The sequence below is a fragment of the Corythoichthys intestinalis genome, chromosome 5, assembly GCF_030265065.1.
Source record: "Corythoichthys intestinalis isolate RoL2023-P3 chromosome 5, ASM3026506v1, whole genome shotgun sequence".
NCBI classification, from domain to species: Eukaryota; Metazoa; Chordata; class Actinopteri; order Syngnathiformes; family Syngnathidae; genus Corythoichthys; species Corythoichthys intestinalis.
Genome location: NC_080399.1, coordinates 48,307,790 through 48,332,969, shown reverse-complemented (window position 1 = coordinate 48,332,969; position 25,180 = coordinate 48,307,790). Strand labels below are relative to the sequence as shown.

The 25,180-nt window shown below is 41.3% G+C and overlaps 2 protein-coding genes across 3 annotated transcripts in view; both read left to right on the top strand.

Annotated features, from left to right (window-relative positions):
* accs (1-aminocyclopropane-1-carboxylate synthase homolog (Arabidopsis)(non-functional)) overlaps positions 1–17,821 on the top strand; it is a 29,048-nt gene extending 11,227 nt beyond the window's left edge. The window contains exons 8-17 of one of the 2 annotated variants that reach the window (XM_057837554.1): positions 664–761; positions 1,152–1,229; positions 1,309–1,409; positions 8,852–8,941; positions 9,048–9,093; positions 9,256–9,397; positions 10,581–10,723; positions 10,882–11,035; positions 15,669–16,083; positions 16,171–17,821. In XM_057837554.1, coding sequence (XP_057693537.1) covers positions 664–761; positions 1,152–1,229; positions 1,309–1,409; positions 8,852–8,941; positions 9,048–9,093; positions 9,256–9,397; positions 10,581–10,723; positions 10,882–11,035; positions 15,669–16,083; positions 16,171–16,174 — 1,271 coding nt within the window. In that variant the 3' untranslated portion in view covers positions 16,175–17,821. Of the gene's footprint in view, positions 1–663; positions 762–1,151; positions 1,230–1,308; positions 1,410–8,851; positions 8,942–9,047; positions 9,094–9,255; positions 9,398–10,580; positions 10,724–10,881; positions 11,036–15,668 lie in introns of both variants that reach the window. The other variant, XM_057837555.1, reaches the window with a different exon arrangement.
* Positions 17,822–18,652: 831 nt separating this feature from the next.
* si:ch211-256a21.4 (uncharacterized) lies at positions 18,653–24,896 on the top strand. The gene is made up of 4 exons (XM_057837199.1): positions 18,653–19,026; positions 19,094–19,292; positions 21,328–21,519; positions 22,283–24,896. The coding sequence occupies exons 2-4, from the start codon at positions 19,106–19,108 to the stop codon at positions 22,588–22,590; spliced, it is 687 nt and encodes a 228-aa protein (XP_057693182.1). The 5' UTR covers positions 18,653–19,026; positions 19,094–19,105; the 3' UTR covers positions 22,591–24,896.
* The last annotated feature ends 284 nt before the right edge of the window (positions 24,897–25,180 follow it).

Genomic DNA, 25,180 nt, shown 5'->3' with positions numbered 1-25,180 from the left:
TTATGTAATAAAATGTCCATATACTTTTTAGTACTGGTAACTGCTGTTAAGCTGAATCTGCAAGGTATACTCTCAAAAATGTGACATCATATATGTCCATGTTTACTTTCTTTTGGGACCGGCATTTAAACTTGTTTTCATTCTCGTGAGTGCGAATTTCTAAGAATTTGATTGTCAATTCCTAACAGTTTTTTTTAATTTATTTATTTATTTTTTTTTTTTCAATTTTACTAAGAACCATAGTTATTGAATATGTATTGAGCAAGGACAAGCAACATATGATGTGTAGTCAAACTGGTCCTCAAGGGCCGCTGTGGGTGCAGATTTTTGTTCCAACTGATCCAACAAAAACAGTTGAACTACTGACGTTTATGCTGAAACAAGCAGTGCCTGACTGCAACCGATTTCTCTTGTAAGACACACCAGATTGTTGAAAGGGTGTTGGTTGGAATGAAAACTACTACCCACTGCAGCACTTTGTGGAATAGTTTGCGCACCCCTGCATTGCATTGTACAAAAGCTGCATAATAAACCATGATCATTAATGTTGATGCTGTAGCACATGAATATACAGAGCTGTGATCTGATCTGGCCAGTATATTTCCATATTTAATCTCTGTTACATTGTCTGTTCTAAATGCAGTGTTTTTCCCCCTTTTCTAGATGCCATTCTTATTCCCAGCCCTTTTTATGGTGTTATTACTGAGGACCTGCAGCTGTATAGTGATGTCAAGTTGTTTCATGTCCCTCTTGACTGTCAGGTAGTACAACACACCATTGATTTATTGTCATTTATTCAAATAACTGATCTACTGTGGACCTCCACTTATTTTTGATTAGGAACTTGTGAATTGAATTCACTCTTTAACATTTTTCTTTTTCACCGACCAAATATTAACTTTTAATTTTTAAAAATTTAAATTTTTTTTTTTATTTATTTTTTTTTTTTTTTATGTGAGCCCCACTGGGCAACCGGGCTTCGTCCCTATGCCTAGCAAAGTGTTGGGGTCCCCTGTACTGCGTAGTTGATTATATATATTCAGCAGCATTCTTTATGAACGCACTTTAGTTTAAAGTGCACCAGTTATAACAGGCTTGATTTTTTTATTGGTGTTGAAACCAGCCTTCTTTCTTTTGATAAACATTTGCAGAATGATGACAATGATGGTCGACTTTTTCACCTCACTATCAGCAAACTGGAGAAAGGTTTACAAAAGGCTAAAACAGAGGTAATCCATGCATATGTCAGTCAATTTCTAGAATGCACATTTCTTTTGCATTAACGAGCAATTGTTGCTGTTCATATAGGGGGTGAATATTCAAGCTATTATACTGATGAATCCCCACAATCCTCTTGCTGAGATCTACACCCGAAAGGAGATGCTTTCCTTCTTGGAGTTTGCCAAAAGGTGTGTTTTGCCTCTCGGTTAACGCATGCTTTGGTTAAAATAAAAAAAGCATAAAATTCTGCATAACTTAATGAATATACAAAACTTGACATTTGAATAGGTACATAACGTTGTTTTATATCTACAATTACTGTAGTGAGTAGTTATTCCAGCTGTAACACAGGTTTGAGGTGGGGGGTTTTAATTGATGCTCAGGCCAACATTTATGCAGTCTGCCTCTTGAATCAGAGCTTCTATGTGTTTTCTGAAAGATTTCCTGAATATATTTCATATACATATTTATATACAATATATACATATATTTTTTTGTAGACTCCTTTTGCCTTATGTTCTGATGTGCATGTCTAAATGTGCACAATGATTGCACGGCTACATGTCCAGGATGTACACCAACATTTGTCCTTAGCAGGGGTGAAAGTGGCTAGAAATTCTTGCTAGAACTCCCTTACGTAAAGGTTGCCAGGAACCAGATTTTATAATTTTCTTAAAATTAATTTTCAGGGGGGTTCCTAAAACCACTGAAATGCAATAAAAACGTCTTTTCATTCAAAATTGTATTTTTTCAAATGATTTGCAAAATAACAGTTAACAAAAACGCCAGCAACCCCGAAGGCCATCTCCTAATTTTTTTCCCTCTCATTTCCTCACATCTAAAAAAAAAAAAAAAAAAAAAAAAAAAAAAAAAACACCTCAATTTTAACTACTTAAGAACATATGATGTACAATAAAATTGAAGATAATGTAAACATTGACTTGTCTTTTTTTTTTTTTAACAATAAAGATATAATAAACAAATTTACATTTAGACTTACATTACACACAGTGAAATGGAATATAGTATATTTTGAAGATAACACAATCAAGGACTTTATGAAATTATAAAGGAAATAAATGAGTAACCCAGTATAAATTAACAAAAATAAGTGAAAGTGCACATTAACATGGAAGATGTTCTTAACCACCCCATTAGAGCAAATAAAATCAATAAAATTAAGCATTAAAGACCTGATACATTTTCTGTTGCAATGCCCTTTTTTAACGGATTAAACCAACAAGCTATAGTTGTTGTTTTTTTTTAACTCCAGAAAACGTGCATTTGAACCAAAACAGAGCTAACTTTACATGATTATCAAATGCCAGTATGTCAGCCAATTGAACGGACAAGTAAGTCCAGGGTGGTTTGTTGCATGCATTCGCACATCGACGGGAGTTGTTAGACTCAGATACATTGAGACAGAGACGCTGGGCAGTAGAACTCCGTGGAATGAATAAATTAATAAATATCGCTGGAAACGGCTTATGCTACACAAGCCCTTTTAGTAGGCTTGTTGTTCGCACTTGTGGATGCAAACCTGACGTTAGTCGATTGTTTTCTTCTTTGAAATGGATGTGTGTCAACCTGGTAGGTTTTTAACATGGGGTTTTGACAGTCAACAATCAATTCGTTGCCTCCCTAATCACATTACAGCACTTGACAATATGCTGATTCATAGGAGAGCCAATAAAACACCACAAGGAAAACTTTTCACTCTTTTGTCATGAGGCTCTCGACCTTAAAATGTCAAGAGATGTATCCAGTGGTTTGAAAAGATGTAAAGATGTAATTTTTTCTATATGGCGTGGCTCCTGGGGTGTGGCCTCCCCTCTGCCTGGGCTGTCGGCCGCGGGAGTGGGGTGGGGGGGTCGGGGCTCCGATCTTGCATCGCCCCGTGGCAGTTCCTCGGCGTTCTCCTGCCTCCGCCTTCCCCTCTTCTCTGACTGGGCATCCGCCCTGTGCTCTGTCGCGGGTCGCTGGCTGGGCGCCGGTGTATCAGCAGGGTGTTGCCTGCACCGGCGGAGTGCCCTGCCCTGCTTTGGGCTTAGTGGGCTGCTGGGGTTCCCGTGGCGTGCCGTGCCGGTTGGGGGGCTGCGGCTGTGGCTCGTGGCCCGGGTGGGCGGGCGGGGGTGGGGATAGATGTGGGGTTGGTGGTGCGTCCCCTCCTGCCATCCCTGAAGGCCGGTTGATGGGTGCGCGGGTGCCCCGGGGGACCACCCTGGATCCTGGGGGGGGGGGGGGGGGGGCAGTGGCTCCCTTGCTGGGCTGCGGGAGGAGGGATGGGCTGCGCTGGACCCCCCGACCCCCTGCCGGCCCTCCCTCCCCGGGCTGGCTGGGTGGGGGCCGTGGCCCTGGGTTGGCTCCCGCGCGGCTTCTCCGCCCGTCTGCATGGCTGTTGCGCGTCCGGTGGGGCTCGCGTGCCGCGGGATGCGGTAGTGCATGCTCGGGTTGGGGCTCTTGGTGCCGGGATTGGCGATGGGGCGGCGTAGGGTTGGTCGCCAACGGGCTTACATTCATAAGAGATTCACATGATTACTGGGTTCTAGATCACAGAACTGATTTGTGTACACTCTACCTCTTTCAATCACTTAGCTTATAGACACCCCTGTCCCCCTCTTTCACTGGCCAATAGGCCCCCACATGGTGTAAACCGGAAATACATCTCGCTGACGATGGCACCAGCATATTAATAATTAGTCTAGATGTTCTATGTATTTCTTGTTGTTGTTTGTGTATGTGTTTCTTTTCTTTCTTCTCTTGTGTTGCTTTTCTTCTGTCCCCCCATCATCCCTTCCTGTTCGCTGCTTTGTCATAATAAAAAGGTATTTTGAATGATCACTAGGGATGGGAATTGATAGGATTTTTACGATTCCGATTCCATTATCGATATTGCTTAACGATTCGATTCTTTATCGATTCTCTTATCGATTCTAATTTGGGGAAAAAGAACAACAAACGTTTTGATTGGCAACGAGTTTGTTTAATCAGAACTCACAACCTTACAAACTCACAACGAGATCAAAAGAGGCCCAAAGCCTCAATGTTAACTGTGGCAATAAGTGGCAAATACACAAGAATGTGTAACATTTTACTGAAACATTTATCTAATAGAAATAAAAAATATTGGTATATATTGGCAGATAGGTTGTTGTTCTGCGTTTGGCAATATGTGTTAAAGCAGGGGCCCCCAAACTTTTTCCTGTGAGGGCCACATAACTTTTCACTTCTCTGATGAGGGGCCGGGGTCAGTTTGTAACAAAAAAAATGTGACGATTGCAGAAGTGCAGAAATGTAAAAAATTATTGTTTTTCAGAAAGCCACAATCAAATAACCCTTTGTGGATTCTTCACGGAATGAATAATAATAATAATAATAATTAATAATAAAAACACTATTAATTAAATAGATAATAACCAAATAACCCTCTCTGAATTCTTCAAGGAAAAAGGCCAGGAAATAAATAACACGATTGAGAAAAAAAAAAAAAATTCAAAATGGCCGGACCAAATGTGGAGGCGGGCCGTATTTGGGCCGCGGGCCGCAGTTTGGGTACCCGAAGAAATGCCGCATCCAAGCGAGTGAGCGAGCGAAGTGAGAGAGGGAAACACTTCTACGAGCCTACGTTCTTTGTTAATGTTAATATCTACAGAGGCAACGCCTGTATGTATAATCTTTTGTGTTGTTGTTGTTGTGTTTCCACTCGCGATCGGACACTTAAATCCAGTTGTGTAGTGGTTTGAACGATGTGCTAATGCTAGCGAACGAATGCTAACCATACTGTTATTAGCAGCTAATCATCGCTGATGTACGTTGATGCAAACCTGTTTGTTATTGGGGACGAAATTGATTTGTTTCATTTCTATTTTTAGTTTCACTCTTCAAGTGATGGTTGGATAAAGTCAGCAAATTATACCAACGTCTTCTGTATCGTCATTTCGGAGTTCAGCTAGCTGTATAGCTGTCTCAGTGAGGACAGTGCAGTCTATTCCCTCCTGATGCAGTTATCTCCACCTTGCAATGACTGTAAGTCGCTTTGTTGTAATTTTTCCTCGTGAAGTGAAGACACACTTTCGAGCGTTTGAACCTACGTGCTGTCATTGTTATGTTTATGGCTGCAATGCTCGTGCTTACCCGTCGTAACCTTTCATTTTCACACTCTTTCCTGGTGAAGTGTAGTCCAACTTTGGAGAGAGTGGTTCTTGGCGCCATGCTAGTTTGATGTGTCTGGACAACAAGACACGTCACGACGCAATACGCGTCTTTAGGAATCGTTAAAAGGATCGTTAAGGCTTTTTCATTGTGATGTCGAGGCCTCGAAACACTCGGAACCGGTTCCGAATTGGAATCGGATTTCGATTCCCATCCCTAATGATCACAATGGGAGTATATCAGATTCTCAATGTGAAACATTAAAACTGTTCAGACAACCCGGGCACTTAGACTTCCATTCTCTGTGTCAAACAGCTGAACAGGACAGGTTTAAAAAAAAAAAAAAAAAAAAAAAAAAAAAAAAAAAAAAAAAAAAAAAGCTGAAGAAGGAAAGAAGGAGGCCTATCGGGCCTTTTTGGCCTGTGGGACTCCGGAGGCAGCTGACAGGTACCGGCTGGCCAAGCGGACTGCGGCTTCGGCGGTCGCCGAGGCAAAAACCCGGACATGGGAGGAGTTCGGCGAGGCCATGGAAAACGATTTCCGGACGGCTTCGAGGAAATTCTGGTCCACCATCCGGCGCCTGAGGAGAGGAAAGCAGTGCACCATTAACACTGTGTATAGTGAAGAATGTGTGCTGCTGACCTCGACTCGGGACGTTGTGAGCCGGTGGGGAGAATACTTCGAGGCCCTCCTCAATTCCACCGACACGCCTTCCTTTGAGGAAGCAGAGTCTGGGGACTCCGAGGTGGGCTCTTCGATCTCTGGGGTTGAAGTCACTGAGGCGGTTGGAAAGCTCCTTGGTGGCAAGGCTCCGGGGGTAGATGAGATCCGCCCGGAGTTCCTAAAGGCTCTGGATGTTGTAGGGGTGTCGTGGCTGACACGTCTCTACAACATCGCGTGGACATCAGGGACAGTGCTTCTGGATTGGCAGACCGGGGTGGTGGTCCCCCTTTTTAAGAAGGGGGACCGGAGGGTGTGCTCCAATTATAGAGTTGTCACCGATTTTGTTCATAATTTTTATGGACAGAATTTCTAGGCGCAGCCGAAGCGTTGAGGGCGTCCGGTTTGGTGACCTCAGCATTGAATCTCTGCTTTTTGCAGATGATTTAGTGCTGTTGGCTTCATCAAGCCGTGACCTCCAACTCTCACTGGAGCGGTTCGCAGCTGAGTGTGAAGCGGTTGGGATGAAGATCAGCACCTCCAAATCCGAGACCATGGTCCTCAGTCGGAAAAGGGTGGCGTGCCCTCTACGGGTCGGGGATGAGATCCTGCCCCAAGTGGAGGAGTTCAAGTATCTTGGGGTCTTGTTCATGAGTGACGGTAGGAGGGAGCGGGAGATCGACAGGCGAATCGGTGCAGCGTCTGTAGTAATGCGGACTCTGCACCGGTCCGTAGTGGTGAAGAATGAGCTGAGCCGGAAGGCAAAGCTCTCGATTTACCAGTCGATCTACGTTCCTACCCTCACCTATGGTCACGAGCTTTGGGTCGTGACCGAAAGAACAAGATCCCGGATACAAGCGGCCGAAATAAGTTACCTCCGCAGGGTGTCCGGGCTCTCCCTTAGAGATAGGGTGAGAAGCTCGGTCATCCGGGAGGGACTCGGCGTCGAGCCGCTACTCCTCCGCGTAGAGAGGAGCCAGCTGAGGTGGCTCGGGCATCTGGTTCGGATGCCTCCCGGACGCCTCCCTGGAGAGGTGTTCCGGGCATGTCCCACCGGCGGGAGGCCCCGGGGACGACTCAGGACACGCTGGAGAGACTATGTCTCTCGGCTGGCCTGGGAACGCCTTGGGATCCCGCCGGAGGAGCTGGTTGAAGTGGCTGAGGAGAGGGAAGTCTGGGCTTCCCTGTTAAGCTGCTGCCCCCGCGACCCGACCCCGGAACAAGCGGAAGATAATGGATGGATGGATGGATGGATTGAACATAACACAACACTATATGTAGTGCTGGTTTACATCTTTTCATTTTTTTTTTTTTTTTTTTTTTTTTTTTTTTAAACCTGTCCTGTTCAGCTGTTTGACACAGAGAATGGAAGTCTAAGTGCCCGGATTCTGAACAGTTTTAATGTTTCACATTGAGAGTCTGACATACTCCCATTGTGATCATTCAAACTACCTTTTTATTATGACAAAGCAGCGAACAGGAAGGGATTATGGGGGGACAGAAGAAAAGAAATACAAGAGAAGAAGGAAAAGAAACACATACACAAACAACAACTAGAAATACATTGAACATCTAAACTAGTTACTAATATGCTGGTGCTATCGTCAGCGAGATGTATTTCCGGTTTACACCATGTGGGGGCCTATTGGCCAGTGAAAGAGGAGAATGGGGGTGGGGGTGTCTATAAGCTAAGTGATTGAAAGGGGTAGAGTGTACACAAATCAGTTCTGTGATCTAGAACCCAGTAATCGTGTGAATCTCTTATGAGTGGAAGCCCGTTGGCGACCAACCCTACGCCGCCGCATCGCCAATCCCGGCACCGGTACCCCCAACCAGAGCATGCCCTACCACATCCAGCAGCACGCAGGCCCCACCGGGCGCGCGACAGCCACGCAGACAGGCGGAGAAGCCGCGCGGGCGCCAACCCAGGGCCAAGGCCCCCACCCAGCCAGCCCGGGGAGGGAGGGCGGGCGGGGGGGCGCGGGGCCATGCGCAGCCCATCCCTCCTCCCGCAGCCCAGCAAAGGAGCCATCGTCACCCCCCCGGGACCCAGGGTGGCCCCCTGGGCCACCCGCGCACCCATCAACCGGCCTTCAGGGATGGCAGGAGGGGACGCATCACCAACCCCACGCCTACACCCACCCGCCCACCCGGGCCACGAGCCACAGCCGCAGCCCCCCAACCGGCACGACACGCCACGGGACCCCCAGCGGCCCACCAAGCCCCAGGCAAGGCAGGGTCCACCGCCGGTGCAGGCGACACCCCGCTGATACACCGGCGCCCAGCCAGCGACCCGTGACGGAGCGCAGGGCGGATGCCCAGCCAGAGAAGAGAGGGGAAGGCGGAGGCAGGAGAACGCCCAGGAACTGCCACGGGGCGATGCAAGATCGGAGAAACCGACCCCCCAACCTACTCCCGCGGCCGGCAGCCGAGGCAGATGGGAGGCCACACCCCAGGAGCCACGCCATATAGAAAAAATTACATCTTTACATCTTTTCAAACCACTGGATACATCTCTTGACATTTTAAGGTCGAGAGCCTCATGACAAAAGAGTGAAAAGTTTTCCTTGTGGTGTTTTATTGGCTCTCCTATGAATCAGCATATTGTCAAGTGCTGTAATGTGATTAGGGAGGCAACGAATTGATTGATTTGTAAATTTTGCCAATGCTGTAGAATAAATGAACTCTTGTAAATATAAAACACAGTGTTTTTTCCTGAATTACTTGTATGTCTTTCTTTATTTGCTGGAAAACAGTTGCCATACAAGTGGTACTACATATTGCATGTTGTGCTACCTATATCTGTCTCTTGCTTTAGAAATGAGCTCCACGCCATTGTAGATGAAGTGTACATGCTGACGGTGTTTGATGAATCGGTACCATTTCACAGTGTCCTCAGTCTGGAAAGGTAAGATGTTGACCTATCCTCTATTATTACTGTTGTACACCCTCTGCCATGATAATTACCGCTGAAGATCGCCTTTTAACTGCTAATGATTTGCCCCGTATTTCAGTTTGCCCGACCCTCAGAGGACACATATAATGTGGGGACTGAGCAAGGTACGTACTGTGCTGTGCTGCATCGCATTATGTGGAAGACTTTTTTTTTTTTTTAAACATTTTTTTATGACTCCTGACAGAACTGCAAATTCTCTCCTTTACTTCGCAGAAGGTTTGCTGTCAGTGCTGTTTCGCTTGTTGACTTCATCTTGCCTTTTCCAGGACTTTGCAATGGCTGGAATCAGATTAGGCACTCTGTATACTGAGAACCAATCCCTTGTGGAGGCTTTAGCCCAATTGGGCTCATTGCATGGTGTATCAGGGACAACTCAGCACCAGGTTGCAAAACTTCTTCAGGACAGAGGTATTGCTGTGTTACGGATAGAAAACATCCCATGATTTTGATTTAAATATTATTTTGGAAGATGACACAGTACATGTTGCAATTTTCTTTTTGACATACCTGAAGGTATTTTGAGACAATATAACTTTGTTTTTCGTCTTTACTTGCTTGTTTGACAGGTATTAACATATTTTATTCTTCACCCAAAGACATGTTTTGAACTGCTTATTTTTTCTAATGGATCATTGTCCACTGAGGCACTTTGTAACATTTGGTTAACCTGGCTGTTGTATATGGTCAGCTTTAATACTTGAAGTCAAAATTAGTGCTGCAATGATTAATTAATTAACTCGAGTAATTCGATTAGGAAAAAAAAAAATTAAAATCAAATTTTGCTGTTTCGAGGATTCGTTTAATTGAAATGGCGTTGTTATGGTTTGTTCTGAAAGTGTTTGCATTTAGTTTCATTGATTTGGGTGAGTACACTGCCCTCTAGTTGCAATAGTGAATATGATGCAACTCAGTTAACAATACTGAATCCAGCTGCCCCCTGTTAAGAACAACAGAAGTTTTTGTTGGCGCTAATATGTTTTTTTTTCCCTGCATTTGTCATTTAGTCTATAGGTATATTTAACATTTTTTTGTGGGAATATTTGAATGATTTTTTTAAGAGCATTGTAAAAAAAAAAAAAAGCATTTTACAGCATTTAATCTAGCAGACCTTTGCCATGCAAGTTAGCCAATTGTTTTGTTTTACAGTACTTAGGTCCTCATTCATTTGTTTTCCTATACCATTTGAGGCTAAGCTCAGGTATTTTATTTTTAAATAAAGGTGCAATTGTGCATTGTTTAAAGAAAAACATTTTTGTATATGCATTTAATGCTCTTTTGAAAGTTCAATCTTAGGAAGCCTTTGTTTTGCATCTCCTAAAATGTATTTTGCAACACATTAAATGTTCCTAATCCGATTACTTGATTATTCGAACTAACTAGTTGATAGATTAATCGATTACTAAAATAATCGATAGCTGCAGCGCTCGTCAAAATATATACTTCAGTTTTAACATGTACCGAGTAAGTTTTTCTTCCATCTGAGAGTCATCTCTTATGCCTTTTAGCTTGTGCTGCATATAATGCTGTACAAATATTTGCAACATTCACGACTGCTATCAAGCTGATGGTGCGTCATAATGTCATTTTCTAGAGTGGATAAGCAAGGAGTTTTTGCCTGTGAACAGACGGCGATTAAAAGCTGCTCATCACTACCTGACAGAAGAGTTGCAGACAATGGACATTGGCTACCTGGACAGGCCTGCTACTTTGTATGTCTGGGCTGACTTCAGGAAGGTAACCTGACCAAGGTCACATTGCAATGTTGTGGATGCTGTGGTTGATAATCAAATGCTAATTTGTGCAGAGGTAATTGAATTGCAAGGAGAAAGTCATTGTCATTAAAGTCATTTTAAAAGCCAGGTTTGATGTCACTTCCTTGTCTGTTTTGTTAGTTCCTCAGCACCCCATCATTTGAGGAGGAGTTGTTCATGTGGCGGTGCTTCCTCAAACACAAAGTGGTATTGAGCTGTGGACAAGCCTTCTCCTGCTCTACACCAGGCTGGTTTCGCATCGTATTCGCCGACCAACATCACCACCTCCAACTTGGTCAGTCATTCACTTCAATTCAATTTTATTTGTATCACTATGCAGTCCAATGATCCCCCGCTACTTTTTGCCCTCAGTCCATCGCAGATTTTTTTCCAATCAAAAAATAAATATATAGATACAGTAAGGATGCAATGATACAGTTAACTCATGGTTCGGTACGATTTTCAAAACGAGGGACATGATTTTTGATTTGATTCAATACATTTAATGCTCCGAAACAAAAAATACAAGTGTTATTATTTTTAATTTTTTTTATTTTGCTAACAAGCAAAAATAACAAATAACAATGCCATTATATAATCAATTTTTGCATTTTAGTGCATAATATTTGTGTACTTCTTACTGATCTGAAGAAATTTTGTATAAAAGTGCTGAGAACAATCTTTACTGTTTGTAAAGTGAGGCGGGGCACACTGTTGATTGCTACAGCTGTCTTAGTAGCTATGTTTACCACATGAGCAAAACATCCTATAGACCCCAATCACCAACGTCACACAATCACGTGATCGCTGTATTGTGCCGCCATATTGTCTGTCATTGTGTGTCCGTATTGTAGTTGATCTAGTTTCTAAAGGTGGATTCACTTGAAAATTATGGAAGCCCCGGTGCTTTCAGACGCTATAAACTCATTGGATGAGTTGCATAAAAGCCAATATTTGGAAAAGCTTCGGTCAATCCAGTCGCCAGATCCATATTTGATGCCCAAACCGATGTTTCCTCCCATCAGGTCCCGACCCGTGCGTCAGAGCTCGTCCTGAGACCACAACATTTCCAATCGTACTCCAGTTTATGTCACGATGAGGAGTTGGGTACCCAAAATCGGCACTGGCCCGAATATAAACCGACATTTGGTCAGCTAAGCATCACCGTTGTCACAATTGTAAAATGAAACTTGATCGACAACGGGCTGGTGTGTGCCAAAAAATAGCTGCCCCGCGTGAAATGTCCTCCCTGACGGGAGCGCTTATTTATAAAGCTTTATTGACGTGAAAACATCAAATGTTTTCATGGACGCCTTACAGTAATGGATTTACGACTGTAAGATCAGTTTAAAATAATTAAAGGACACAAAATATTAGTACTGTATTTTAGTAACAAATCGTGGACTGGGCCACATAACCATCTTTGAACATAAATGTATTAGTCTACAGGTTTTCACGACCATATCCCAATGACAATCACTCGGGTATGACATTTATTAGTTCAAGCAGAGTAAAATAATACATATTCACGGTACAAGAAAGTCGTTTGCGTGTGGGCGCTCCCGTCAGGGGGGCATTTCACGCAGGGCGGCTATTTTTCGGTACAACACCTGTTGTTGTGCTCACCTTCTTGCTGCGCGACCGTGGCGACGAGCTTCGTAGTCTCCGTCTGATGATGTCTGCGATCGTGTTGGCATCATATTGATGTTTTCGCTGCTGTCTAACGGCTGTCGACACAAACGCATCATGGACCGAGATAAAACAAACCGTGCTGCTTTCGAGATTTGCCCTTTTAATAATGGGCACACAGCAACTACTAAAATGACTGTTTATCTTCTCTGTTACTGCAACCAACCGCCACACATGCCGTCACCGTTTTGATTAATCACTGTTAACGATTGTCAGGAAGGTTTTTGGGTTCGTTTACTAGGCGGTGATTCCTTAGACAAGCAGAAAAACACGCAGTAATAGGAGGAATGTACGTAGCGGTAATATGTAAACACGATGAGCTGACGGACAATATGGCGGCAGGGGGGCAGAGTTGTGACGTCACGTGATTGGGGTTTATATTTGGTCCAAGTGTATCTGTGTTACGTACTGAATTAACAATCTTTGCAGCATTATCTATAGTCACTGGTATGGATTGATTTGGCCTGCTTATCTTCCATTCAGTCATGGCAGTTTTTAATTCATCAATGTAGTATATGAACTACGCGTCCCATGATCACTCTGGGCTCACGCAGCCAATGGCATGGGACTTGGGGGGATCTAATGTAGCACATCTAGGTTGCTATTTGATGATATCTAGTGTGTGCGCTTGAGTGTTGTCGGGGCATTAACAAACTTAACAAATGCCACAGAAGTCAGGTCTGCTCATTACTGCACAATACCAGCATTTGACAATTGACCTTCATAAAAAGGAAGAGTTTGAAGTACAGTGCTCTTACTTTTCCACTCATTATTCATCATGTAACCGTGAGTTAGCTCTCTGTGTGCCAGGGTGTTAATCTGTCTGGTGTCAAACCGAGGCTATTCATGGCAGCCAAGTCGGCAACAGTATATTGGCGGGCATTGCTGTACATATCCTTAATGACAGTCTTTGTCATATATGTAAGAGTGGGGATAGCGTATCAGTAAAGTCAAAATGCTGCCACACAATGGATCTGTACGACGCTGAAGCCAGCAAGCCACCTCCTTAAGCTTTTGTCTTTCCTCCCGAGCAATGTTCCTCGTGCGCCGCTGCTCCTGCGCTTCAGGCAGTTCGGGGGAGGGATGGAGGTAGGGCTGCTAGCGGGGAGGAGCCTTTTCATAGCTTTTTTTTTTTTTTTTTTTTTTTTTTTTTACAAGGCAAAGATGCTGATATTATAGCGAGAGAGACCACCCAAAAAAAAGTTCGGAAAATACATTTTAGGAGCTTTTTCAATTAGATCGAATGTTTTTGCATATTGAATCGAAGAGGGCGTATCGAACGGTTCAAAATAAAACCGAGTATTGTTGCATCCTTAAGATACAGTATTTTATAGGTATGTCCCGATCTGATCACGTACAGCCTCTCACCTCTACCTCCTGCTGCTTTTCTTGCTCACCAAGCAGCTGCTTGTTAAAGCTGATGATGAGTGACAGCTCTGAAACTTTGACCTTGCCTGAAAAGCTTGGGAGAGAATGTAGTATGAGCTTGTTAAACACTAGCGATAGCGTGTGTGTGTGTGTGTGTGTGTGTGTGTGTGTGTGTAAGTGAGCAGCATGAGCGGATTTCTGTGATTAATGTGGACTAACTCAATGAAGCATTTTATAAAGACAAGCATTTTGCTACATTTTTCGTATTTAAAAATAATCTGGTGGGACAGTAACACGTTTAAAACTTTTTTTTTTTTTTAATTGAAATTATACTTTGGGGAAAAAAGGGGGAAAAACATGTGTGGTATGTATCTTTCCAATGCTAAATCTGAATAAATACATTGAACACAGCCCAAAAAAAAAAATATATATATATATATTAGGGGGGTCAAACGATTAAAATTTTTAATCGAGTTAATTACAGCTTAAAAATTAATTGTAATTAATCGCAATTCAAACCATCTAGAAAATATGCCATATTTTTCTTTAAATTATTGTTGGAATGGAAAGATAAGACACAAGATGGATATATACATTCAACATACGGTACATAAGGACTGTATTTCTTTATTATAACAATAAATCAACAAAATGGCATTACCATTATTAAAATTCTGTTAAAGCGATCCATGGATAGAAAGATTAGTAGTTCTTAAAAGATAAGTTTTAGTACTTTTTTTTAGTAATTTTAGTAAGTTATAGAAATTTTATATTAAAACCCCTCTTCATGTTTTCGTTTTAATAAAATTTGTAAAATTTTCATTCAAAAAATAAACTGGTAGCCCGCCATTGTTGATGTCAATAATTACTTACTCAATACTCATGGGTGCTGAAGCCTATAAAATCAGTCGCACCCAACCGCCAGCAGAGAGCGGCAAAACTCCGAAAAACACAACAAGTACACCTTTCACTGTACTGTCATTTTAATCTGTTTGAGCGGGGCATTTGTGCGTTAATTGCGTCAAATATTTTAACAGGATTAATTTAAAAAATGAATTACCGCTCGTTAACGCGATAATTTTGACAGCCCTAATATATATATATATATATATATATATATTCATGTAAATAAGCTCCACCTCTACATCGTGGATTTTGATTATCGTAGGTGTCCCCATTGACTGCGAAAAACAAGGGATCACTGTAATATTTAAAATAGCTTATACAGTGGGGAGAACAAGTATTTGATACACTGCCAATGGGTTTTCCCATTGACTGTGTATCAAATACTTGTTCTCCCCACTGTATATGCTTACAGATGCAACTCAGTTCAGCATTCTTCTTTGCCACTAAAATTTTACCAAATGGTAATTAAGCAATAGTTTTATAGTTTTGGCTTGAATATATGAATAAGTAAGAGCTTTAGTAAATACCAGAGATGTGCCCCTCCAAATATCCTTAACTAGGTGAATTTAAAAACATGTCACACTGGTATTGTTGTCATTTATCAGTAATTAGCATTAAACTGTTTCTAGCAGTCCAATATTATGTCAAGAAGTGTATATTTAAAAAGTATTTGTATTTTTGGCAAGGTTGTTAGCATCATTAACAGCCAAGTATACCTACACTCTGAGCATTTTAACATATAGGATGTGTTGCAGTTGTATGGTTAAGAAAATTGCTGCTTTTCTTCTGAAAAATATGACAAAAAACAACCTGGGACAGTTTCCACCATCACGTTTATAGCTTTAGCTTTGGGCTATGATAAGTGTGATAGTACTGGCTTTCATCCTATTTTGAATCTCTAATCATACATTAACTATTAACAATTACTGACTTGCGTTGTGTTGTATTTGTTTATATTGTTTTAGGACTTAAAAGAATTAGAGAGGCGCTAAAGGAAATCAAAGAAAGCAGTGCCAACAGGGATTCCTTCTTTTTCAAAGAAGCCAGTGAGGAAGTTAAGAGTCCAGAAGAAGAGGACAGTACAATTTCAGACAATGCCACTATGGAAAAATCAACAACATCCCCACAAAGCAAGTCATCTGACCAACTGAAAGAGAACGCAAGTTCTGTTCTTGTCACAAGCTCACAGGCCCCTGATGAGTTTGTGTTGTTGGACTGCCAAGCTTCTAAGCCTGCAGAGAGCCTAGGCTCTCTTATTGGTACACTTAAGCATCAAATCCGCTCCTCTGATTGGCTGGAAAAGAACACGCCAAAGCGGTCTGCAGGGGAGGACCCAGAGATTCTTGATGTGTTTAAAGCTCTGTTGGAACGAGCCAGAAAGTAAGTTAGGGAAAAACTGTTGAAGATGTGGCTGCCAAATTACAGCAGGCAGCACTAAAGAGTCCCTGTTGTCTTTCATCCGTACAGCTAAAAACTCAACATTACTGACTACGTACCCGACAGGAGGCGGTTGATTTTTGGCAGTCCCTTTTTGGAAGTTCTGTGGACATTGAACCGATAATAACGGGGCTGTTCTGGTTGTCTTAGAAGACAATTCATGCATCAAGGTATAGTTAGGACAGCACTGACATGCATTTGGGTGTGGTAACCCTCCTATTCATGCTCCAGGTCACAGGTGGACCCCAAACCATGTGTTATCTTTCTTATGCAATGCAACCAACAGTTGCAACACCACATCCAGTTTAGTGCTTTATCAAGTACACTCTTCCATGAACGAATGAAATCTGTTCGAATGAGAGGCAGAAGGTCTTTTAAGACAGCCAGAACAGCTGCAATTGATTGAATGCCCAGAGGATGTAATGAACTGAATAAATGAGAAGATTTTTTTGTTGCTGAGAGTGGGATGGGAAGAACAGGACTGTTTTGAGACAAGACCTTTTGTCTGCATTGATGCCCTATTGTTTAGTATTGAATAGACACAAATTTCTGATTTGTAATTTGTGATATTTGTATGTTACAGTGTATATTTTGAGTTTTTTTTGCGGGGGGGATAAATTAACTCAATTATATAAGCTGCACACAGACTACATTTCATTGTTTCAAAGTGTAATTTTGTCAGTGTTGTCCCATTAAAAGATATACTTCAATATCTGCAGAAATTCGAGGAGTGTACTCACTTTTGTGATACACTGTAAATATAATGTCAAATGCATTTATACCAACACTACTCATCCAAATTGTACAATGTACTTAAAAAGCAATTTTCTTTTAGTTTTCTTTATTAAACACTTTGTTTTACAATGTACAAGAATAAACTATAATAATGTTTGCTTTCAATAGAATGTTTGTATTCTATTGATTATAATTTAATGTAGATGAGCCAAAAGATAAAGGATTTCCTTATTAAATCAGTTTTTCAAATATAGACTCAGGAGCTGCACAATAGCGATGTTATGTACAGTCATTTTGAGACACCTGCCATCAACAATCAAGGACAATATACACATTTATCCCTAAGGTCTTTACATATGTGCATAAAACTGTTTGAACGACTCATTCAGATCACTGATGCAAGACTACGGGGCCTGGCTCACAATTTCTGTTTGATAAGATTTAGGCTAGGGCTCTTGGATTCTTCAAGTCTGAACTCATCTAAGCGTGAGCGGACGTTGCTTTATGGCACAGTCATGCTCGAACAGAAATAGACATTTCTCAAACCTTTTACACAACTGCGGAAGCAAGGATTGTCAAAATGACTACTAAATCATTTCTTTTCAGCTTGCTCTGTTAGGTCTCCCCAACAGCAAACCTTTTGCATCCTTCTCTCTATCCTCACTACATCCACTCTGTATATTTTTCTCGTCGGTCAGAAAGCTCCATGAAGACATCTTTAAAAAAATAAACACCCTTCACTTACCGGTATTTCAGATATGATGTCTACTTGACTTTTTATTGACGGCAATGTGTGACTTTTAAACCTTGTACATCCTCAGCCAGGGCCATTTATCATTCACCTTTGTCTCACTTATCTGGGGAAGAACCGCGCACAGCATTATTCCAATGTTCATTGTTATTGTACTCCGCCGTTAATAATTACTCCATGCGTATGCCACAATGTTTTTGTATGTTGACGTCAGAGTTTGCCTTTCTTTTGGCAGGCACAACTTGTAGTTGCGCCTCTGTCCGCTTGGTCTGCACGCCTCTCTGGGCCTGTGGCTGCCACCACTGCCCTTTGGTCGGCGGGGTCATCAGTGGACCTTCCTGGGGTCCGTGGGATCTGGGATGGGGCGGGTCGTGCCCTGCTGGTGGGGGGAGTGTCCCCTGGCCGCATGCTCATTGGTGCGGTGCCCATTCGGAACGCTCTGGCACTTCTCTCGCTCTTTGGCCTACTGTTTTGGAGGGGGGGGGGCCGCGGGAACCTGCATCTTAACTCATGCACTCGTCACCTTGCACTGTAAATACTGTATCCTTCACTTTGGGCACTTATACACTCAAGGGTTTCGGGGAGAGGCGGTACGGGGCCATTAAGTCAATTACATACAGTTAATGCATCACACGCCGAGGGTGTGGAGGCTGGGGTCGATTGGGTGTGGGAGACTCGGGATGACAGTTTAATAATGTATTTTTTGTTGTTGTTTGTTCTTCTCTTCTGATTGCCCCCTTAAACCCCTTCCTGTTCCTTGCTTTCTCATAAACGATACATAATGAACAACCACAATGGGAGTACAGTATATCAAACTCCCATGTGATTCGTTAAAACTGTTCAGAGCATAAGGACACTCAGATTCCTATTGTCTGTGTCTAAGTAGCTGAACAAGACAAGTTAAAAAAAAAAAAAAAAAAAAGAATGGAAAGCGAAGGGTGAGGCAATTGGGTAACAAAGATTGAAATGTAATGACACTTTGAGCAGTGAAGAGTGGACTTTTCTTACTGTTTTTCACACGTCCAGTCAGTGCCATCTATAATATTTCTTCTCTAATAATTATAAGGGCACATCTCTCTCTCTTTGCTTTAATCCACTTATGTTTTCAATGCGTAATTAAGAATTACACAAGAGTGCTTCTTCACAGGCTGCATGTATTATTTTCACTTTCACTATAGGGTACTGGGCCACAGAGATGTCACAGAAATACAACTACAACCAGGGGAGTTTCCGTTTCATTGGAGGTGGAGTATGACGAAGGGATTAGTCTGCGGGGTGTTCACTTTTTAAAAAAGGAATTCAAGTCAAGGTGTTGAATTCTGTACAGTAGAAGTAGATAAATGTTAGATGCCTTAATTTGGCTTTGGACATTCTCATTATTTCTAACAGCTTGAACAAAGGTAAGGTAGTACTTTTTGAGGTGTGAGAGACAGTTAACCTGTAGTTTACATTTCTGTTTCCCCGCAGTCTTCTACAAACATGAAGTTGCCAGAATTAAAGGACGCAGCCAGTCGCTTCAGATTCACACAATCTTGTGTGGCACTGAGTGGTTGCATGTTTGTGTCTTATGCTGTTTGGACACCATTCTGGTTAAGAGATAAAGGACTCTGGACTGAGTGGAACAACACAAAAATTGACCGTGAAAGAGATGGTTTGATCTTCAATGGTGAGCGTGAAGTCAAAATTAGCAGTAAGGTCAAACCTAAAGGATCACGTTTATGGTATTTTCTTTATTTCTATTTTTTTTTCAAAGTTGTCAAGATCAACAATGTTTCTCCCAGTCAGACTTTTGCAGTCATACTACATGCTGGTAGAAGAGCCCTTTCAAAAGAAGTAAACATGTTTGAACTTGTTGCTCTGCTAAGAGAGGCATTTTTAACTCAAACTTAAATCTGGTAGGGAGGAGGCATGCACTAGGCAAGCACCGGTGTAGTTAGAACACTCAAATATGTGTAAATGTTTTCAGTTTATAAATTTTCATATTATTGTTTTTAGTTTCATTTGTGGTTGACTTTTCTATTCTTTCCTTTCCAACATGTTTGTTTTCAAACCAGGGGAATCATTAGGTTTTAAGAACAGGGTGGCGGGGGGCTTAGCCCGCAGGAGATGCACAGGATGTAAGTGAACGTAGCATACAAGCACAAAACATAACAAACATAACAAAGACTGATCATGTATTCGTTATTATTGTTGTTGTTGTTTCAGTCTGTTTTTATACAGTAGAACAACAGGGGGAAAAATGGCTACAATTGCAAGTTACTTGATAGATGGAAGCATCAAAGAATGCCATCTGTTTTTAAGGGTGGCAAATCGGTCTATCACTGTGCTCTAACTCCTACAGGTCAATAAAGGTGGTGGAGTGATTATTATTAGTGTATTATTATGACTATCCACTGATGATAATCATGGTGAATGAGCTCAGCTCCTGTACTCATCTATGCGTGAAGTGAGAAACACAGCTGATACTCCAGAAGGAAGTCACCCCAAACATAGTCATAAAAAGAGTGCACACTTAACTCTATAAACAACAAGGGCTTTCACAATGCATTTCAGACTAACTAGCTAGCAGCAGCTAAGTAGCAGCGTTATTTTAGAGATGGGATGTACCTTTTGGCCGCAAAACAACAAAGGTAAGACGTGGGCAGAGATTGTCTATAGTGTGCAAGCCAACTTTTTATTTGTCAAACACGGAGGAGCAGTTGGCTTATTAATCACATGGGACTTTCTGCTGTTGTCGGGGGCTGGAGCAAACTGTTACTATCAGCAGTGATAAATACTCACTTTTTTGGAAAACCTTCTTATATCCATCCTTCATCCATCTATCCACGTAGTCTGGAACTGACTGCGAGCAAGCTGACAGGGAAAACGCGCACTGGATTTTAAGTGATGTGGGCGTTCTCTATAGAACAAGTGGAATAGATCGGATAACAATGCACTGAAGGGGCTCTCTACCTTACTCTATGAAGTGAGGGGAAACGGACAGATTTATGATTATATTTAAGCTAATAATGATGGGTTATATGATTACTGATTTAAACTAATATCCTGGCAACTTTAAAGTGAAAATGTCAGCATTTTTTTTTTTTAAAAAAAAATAAAACAACAACAAATTATTTGGGGGGGCTTAAGAATATTAAGCCTCTCTAAAATAGGCCTAACGACGCCACTGTTTCAAACTCATTTTCAATGTGTGCCACTCTAGTTATGTTTTTTGTGAAAGGCGTTTAACTACTGAAATCACACAGAACAAATGTCTTAAAAATATGTTATTATAACTAATGATTGTCCGATTTCAATTAATTCACAAAAAAATCCAGGACATTTTAGTTTCACTGAAGGTAATACTCTATTAACAGAAGGGGTACTCCTTCTAACTGTGCATTCTGCCATATGGTGGAAGAATATTTGTTCTGCCTGTCATAGGCGTATTGCAATGTTTGTCATAAATACATTACCGCATATTGACCAATTAATTGGAATTATACGATTGTCCTTTACACAACTGATGATCTCTTCCAGCACATACTGTATTCAACATATCATTTTGGGAATCTTCCTCTATTACACCAACTAAGGCGATTGTTTGCATAACCAAATACAGAATGAGCAACCTTTACAGCAAAAAAGCACTTTTTATGTGAAAACTCAAAAAAGGCCGACTTATGATGACCTATGTTTATTTCGTGCCTGTTGTATTGCAGCGCTGGAAGCTGAGAGAGTGTTTGGGGTTCTTGCCTTCCTATTGGCTTTGAGCACAGGAGCGCTCTCGATGGTCTTTGCCCTCTGCTGGACATCAGAGACGGTGCGCTCCTACTCGAACACTCGCTCTCTACTCATGGCAGGGCAGGCGCTCTACCCTACGACCTTGCTCCTCCTTACCATGGTATCAACCGGTAATAACATTTCAGAACATAGATTAATTTGATTGAATATTGTTGTCAGCAGTATAGGTCTACATTTTTAACTAATGCACCCTGTAATAGTCAAAAATAGGACAATAAGTTTTTTATATATCATTTATAGGCTATATTATATTGCATTTTTTCATGTAGGGTGGTTATGTCATTGTAAAACTCAACACCTGCTTCTATTCAATAAAGACATACTGTAAATGTCCACGGATGTGACTAAATTGTGGGAATTGTAATATTAATTATATGTGCCCTGGGATTTAATGATAACCAATGTAGAGTCTGCCGCTCTCTCTCAGCGTTAGCTAGGATAAATTTACTCATCCACAATCCTATTGAGGACAAGAGTTATAGAACATAGATGGATGCAATATTATTTTTTTTTCTTTTCTAAATACATATGGGACAGGAAGACATAGTTTCTGGATCTGTTGGGATGTTGTTGCTGTCTTGTTGTTTTATGACTTTTAAATATAGCACACTTGCTGAGAAAAGTCCTAAAATAGCTGTGTTTTCTGTTAACCTTCAAAGCTACTTTGTTGTGTTGGTTTGGGTTAAATTCAATTTGACTTTAATGTGCCGAATTTACATACCCTCAAGGGCAGAGTCTATTTAAATAGACTTTTTAATTTCCTTGTTCGTTATCATAAAAACCCTTTTTGTAAAGCTCCAGGCATCGAATAATAGGCCTTAATGACGTTTTTCCATTTTGTGATTCTTACCATTATTTTTCCTCCATTGACAGGTTTTTTTTTCTTACTCTGTTGGTCCATTTTCACCTATCAGCACTCTGAAGAAATTTCCCTGGACTTCTCCCTGCTAGGCTCCTCTTATTGGTTGGGGGCCTTAGGCTGGATCTTGCTGTTGGTTGTGGAAATTATCATCTTCATAGTTGAGCAAGCTATTGTTCCAGACATCCTAGAAGACCTGGAGAAGGCAGTAGACTCATGGAGAGTCACTGCCCGGTCAAATCGTACATTTAGTGATGGTTGTGCTCATCTTGCGTTTGGTAAGAGTAAACTAGCTCCAAAGAGGTACATGTCAGTACCTTAAATGAGTCACTACATTTGTATAGTATAACGTATTTTTCGGACTATAAGTCGCAGTTTTTTTCATAGTTTGGCTGGGGGTGCGACCTATACTCTGGAGCGACATATGTGTGAAATTATTAAGACATTATTAAATCATTATCATGTTATTTTGGTGTTTTGGAGTGACAGTGATGGTATGCTAAAGTTATCTGAAGTATTAATAGCTATGTTGCGTTAACATAACTGCCACGTTCGCATTTCGTTGTTCATGCATCATGTAACATTGTCATACTGTATGTTATGTCTCGAAAGTCATGTTAGTGTTTTTTTGTTTTGTTGGTGCAGAATTTCCTGCTTTTATTTTGGTAATGGCATTCCGCCTGGTTCCCAACTCTACTTCCTGCTCTTCCCAATCAGGCTGATCATTTCCCCCTGTCATCCATTGTGTATATAGTCTGCACCTAACCTTTCCTCGTGTCAGTTCGTCTTGTATCCTGCCATATTCCATGTTACCAGCTCATGTAAGCCTTTTCTTGACATGACGCATTTGGGTCCTTAGTGAATCCTTGTCATTGTACACTTATTCAGCATGTTGTTCTCTAATGTATTTTTATTTTAAACTGCCTTTCAAGATGACATATCTGTTCTATGTGTTGGATTTTATCAAGTAAATTTCCATCCAAAATGCAACTTATACTCCAGTGCGACTTATATGTTTTATTCCTCTTCGTTGGGCATTTTATGGCTGGTGCGACTTATATTCAGGTGCGACTTATATTCAGGTGCGACTTATAGTCCGAAAAATACGGTAACATAGAACATGATTGTGATAGTTTTAGATCAAAATGCATGGACTCAATGAAGAAAGCAGTGCTATGAAGTGCAAGAGGAAAAGAATATTGGAGCATCGTGCAAAGAGATGGTTGCTTTATCTTGTGTTTATGAAAAAAAACAGAACACACACGAAGGGCTTTATTTACTTATGTTTTGGATATGCAAAAATGGATAGCAAACTTGATTACTCACACAAGCAGACGTGGAAGCTACTAACCATGAACACCCAGGATTATTACTGCCGTATGCGTTAAATTGCAGCACAGTTCATTTTCTGTGTTATGGGAGGAATATATCTAAATAAATTTATTCTGCACCAGCAATTTGATTTATCAAACCTTCAATAAATTGCTGGAACCTATAGGGCCTTAAGAGAAAACGTGGGCTCACTACCTGAGGGAGAAGCCAAAAGGTCAGATTCTTTTATTGGATTAATATGCTTGTCACGGATTGTCCATAACATCAAGTTGAAGCACAAGAGTGCAGATATGCACACTTGGTCCCAGTGTACTCTAGGATGCAGTGTGATGATCAACTTTTTGGTCGTCTCATGGGGCATGAGGCTGCATGTCTTGAATGCTCGTGCGAAGAGGGTGCAGTTGTCAACTAATCATCTCCTAGTTTGACCCAAAGCGGGATGATTGTTGGCAATATTTGGGATGTTTTCGCTGAAAATAATTCAAATGGCTTATCAATGTGATCAGGGTCTACTGTAATGTCTTTAAGTAACGTCTTCATTGATTTTGCTTCATGCTGTCCGCTGCCAACATTTTTGGACTTAGTAAACATGCCGGTCTTTCCTTGTCTCCCACTGTATTAAAAGTGAAGCCAAACGCTACATACGCTTTGTCATATTTCCTCGTCTTAGCTTTTGGGAAAATATGGCTGCGTTTCACTCGCGGTTTAAATGTGCCCTCGCTCACTTGCCCTAGGCACTGCCCCTTAGAGGAATCCATTTCCCTAAACAGTGAAGTGAATTTGGTGAGATCGACCCTTAGAGCGCTTAGTGATCAAGTCAACAACGATGGTCACTCCAGAGCTTCCTATATCCCGCAATGCATTGCAGTGGTGCACGGAAAATATATCCATGCGGGGTGATAATGAAGCTCAAACACCGTTAGCTGCTGTATATATACCACCAAAGAAGAAAAAAATGAATTAAGCTGCCAACATGGTGTTTGAATGTTATACCAAACTTCCTCTCGAATTGTAAAATTCATCATTGTTGTTAAAAAATAAAAATGAAAAAATTAGACACTGTGGCAGTTATGGCAGAACGCATGAAATCACAGGAGTGCCTAAATAAATAAATAAATGAATAAAAAGTAAAGTAACTTTTTTATTGACTTCTCATTTAAAAAAAAAAAAAAGGAAAAAACAATGACAATTTTTGTCATTGATGTTTCTATTTCGCTTGCCTTTTCTATTTCTTTTTCTATTCTATTTCATATCTGTCAATGAAATGGCCTTGGTAGGGACTGAAACTAAACTTAAAATAGGTTAAATATATTTAAACAACAAATCTGTTCTCAAATTATAAGGTGTAGAAAAATAAATGATGAATTGCCCAAATAAAATTTGATACAAAACTAATAATTCTGATAATTCCCAGGTACCGACATATTGCTATCAAGCGCGGAATACGTCTCCGTCTTATTGACATGAGTCGCTATATATTTTGTGTGATTTGGAATAAAGGTGCCCCCAGGGGGTGGCCAGGCCTGGCCACGGCTCCCCCCAATTAATTTGCTGGCCACCTCACTGGTCATCCCACTTGC

Coding starts and splice junctions, on each gene's coding strand:
- si:ch211-256a21.4 (XM_057837199.1), top strand. CDS start 19,106: ATGAAGTTGCCAGAATTAAAGGACGCAGCCAGTCGCTTCAGATTCACA. Junction 19,293..21,327: donor AGATGGTTTGATCTTCAATG/GTGAGCGTGAAG, acceptor GTTGTATTGCAG/CGCTGGAAGCTGAGAGAGTG. Junction 21,520..22,282: donor CCTTACCATGGTATCAACCG/GTAATAACATTT, acceptor CTCCATTGACAG/GTTTTTTTTTCTTACTCTGT.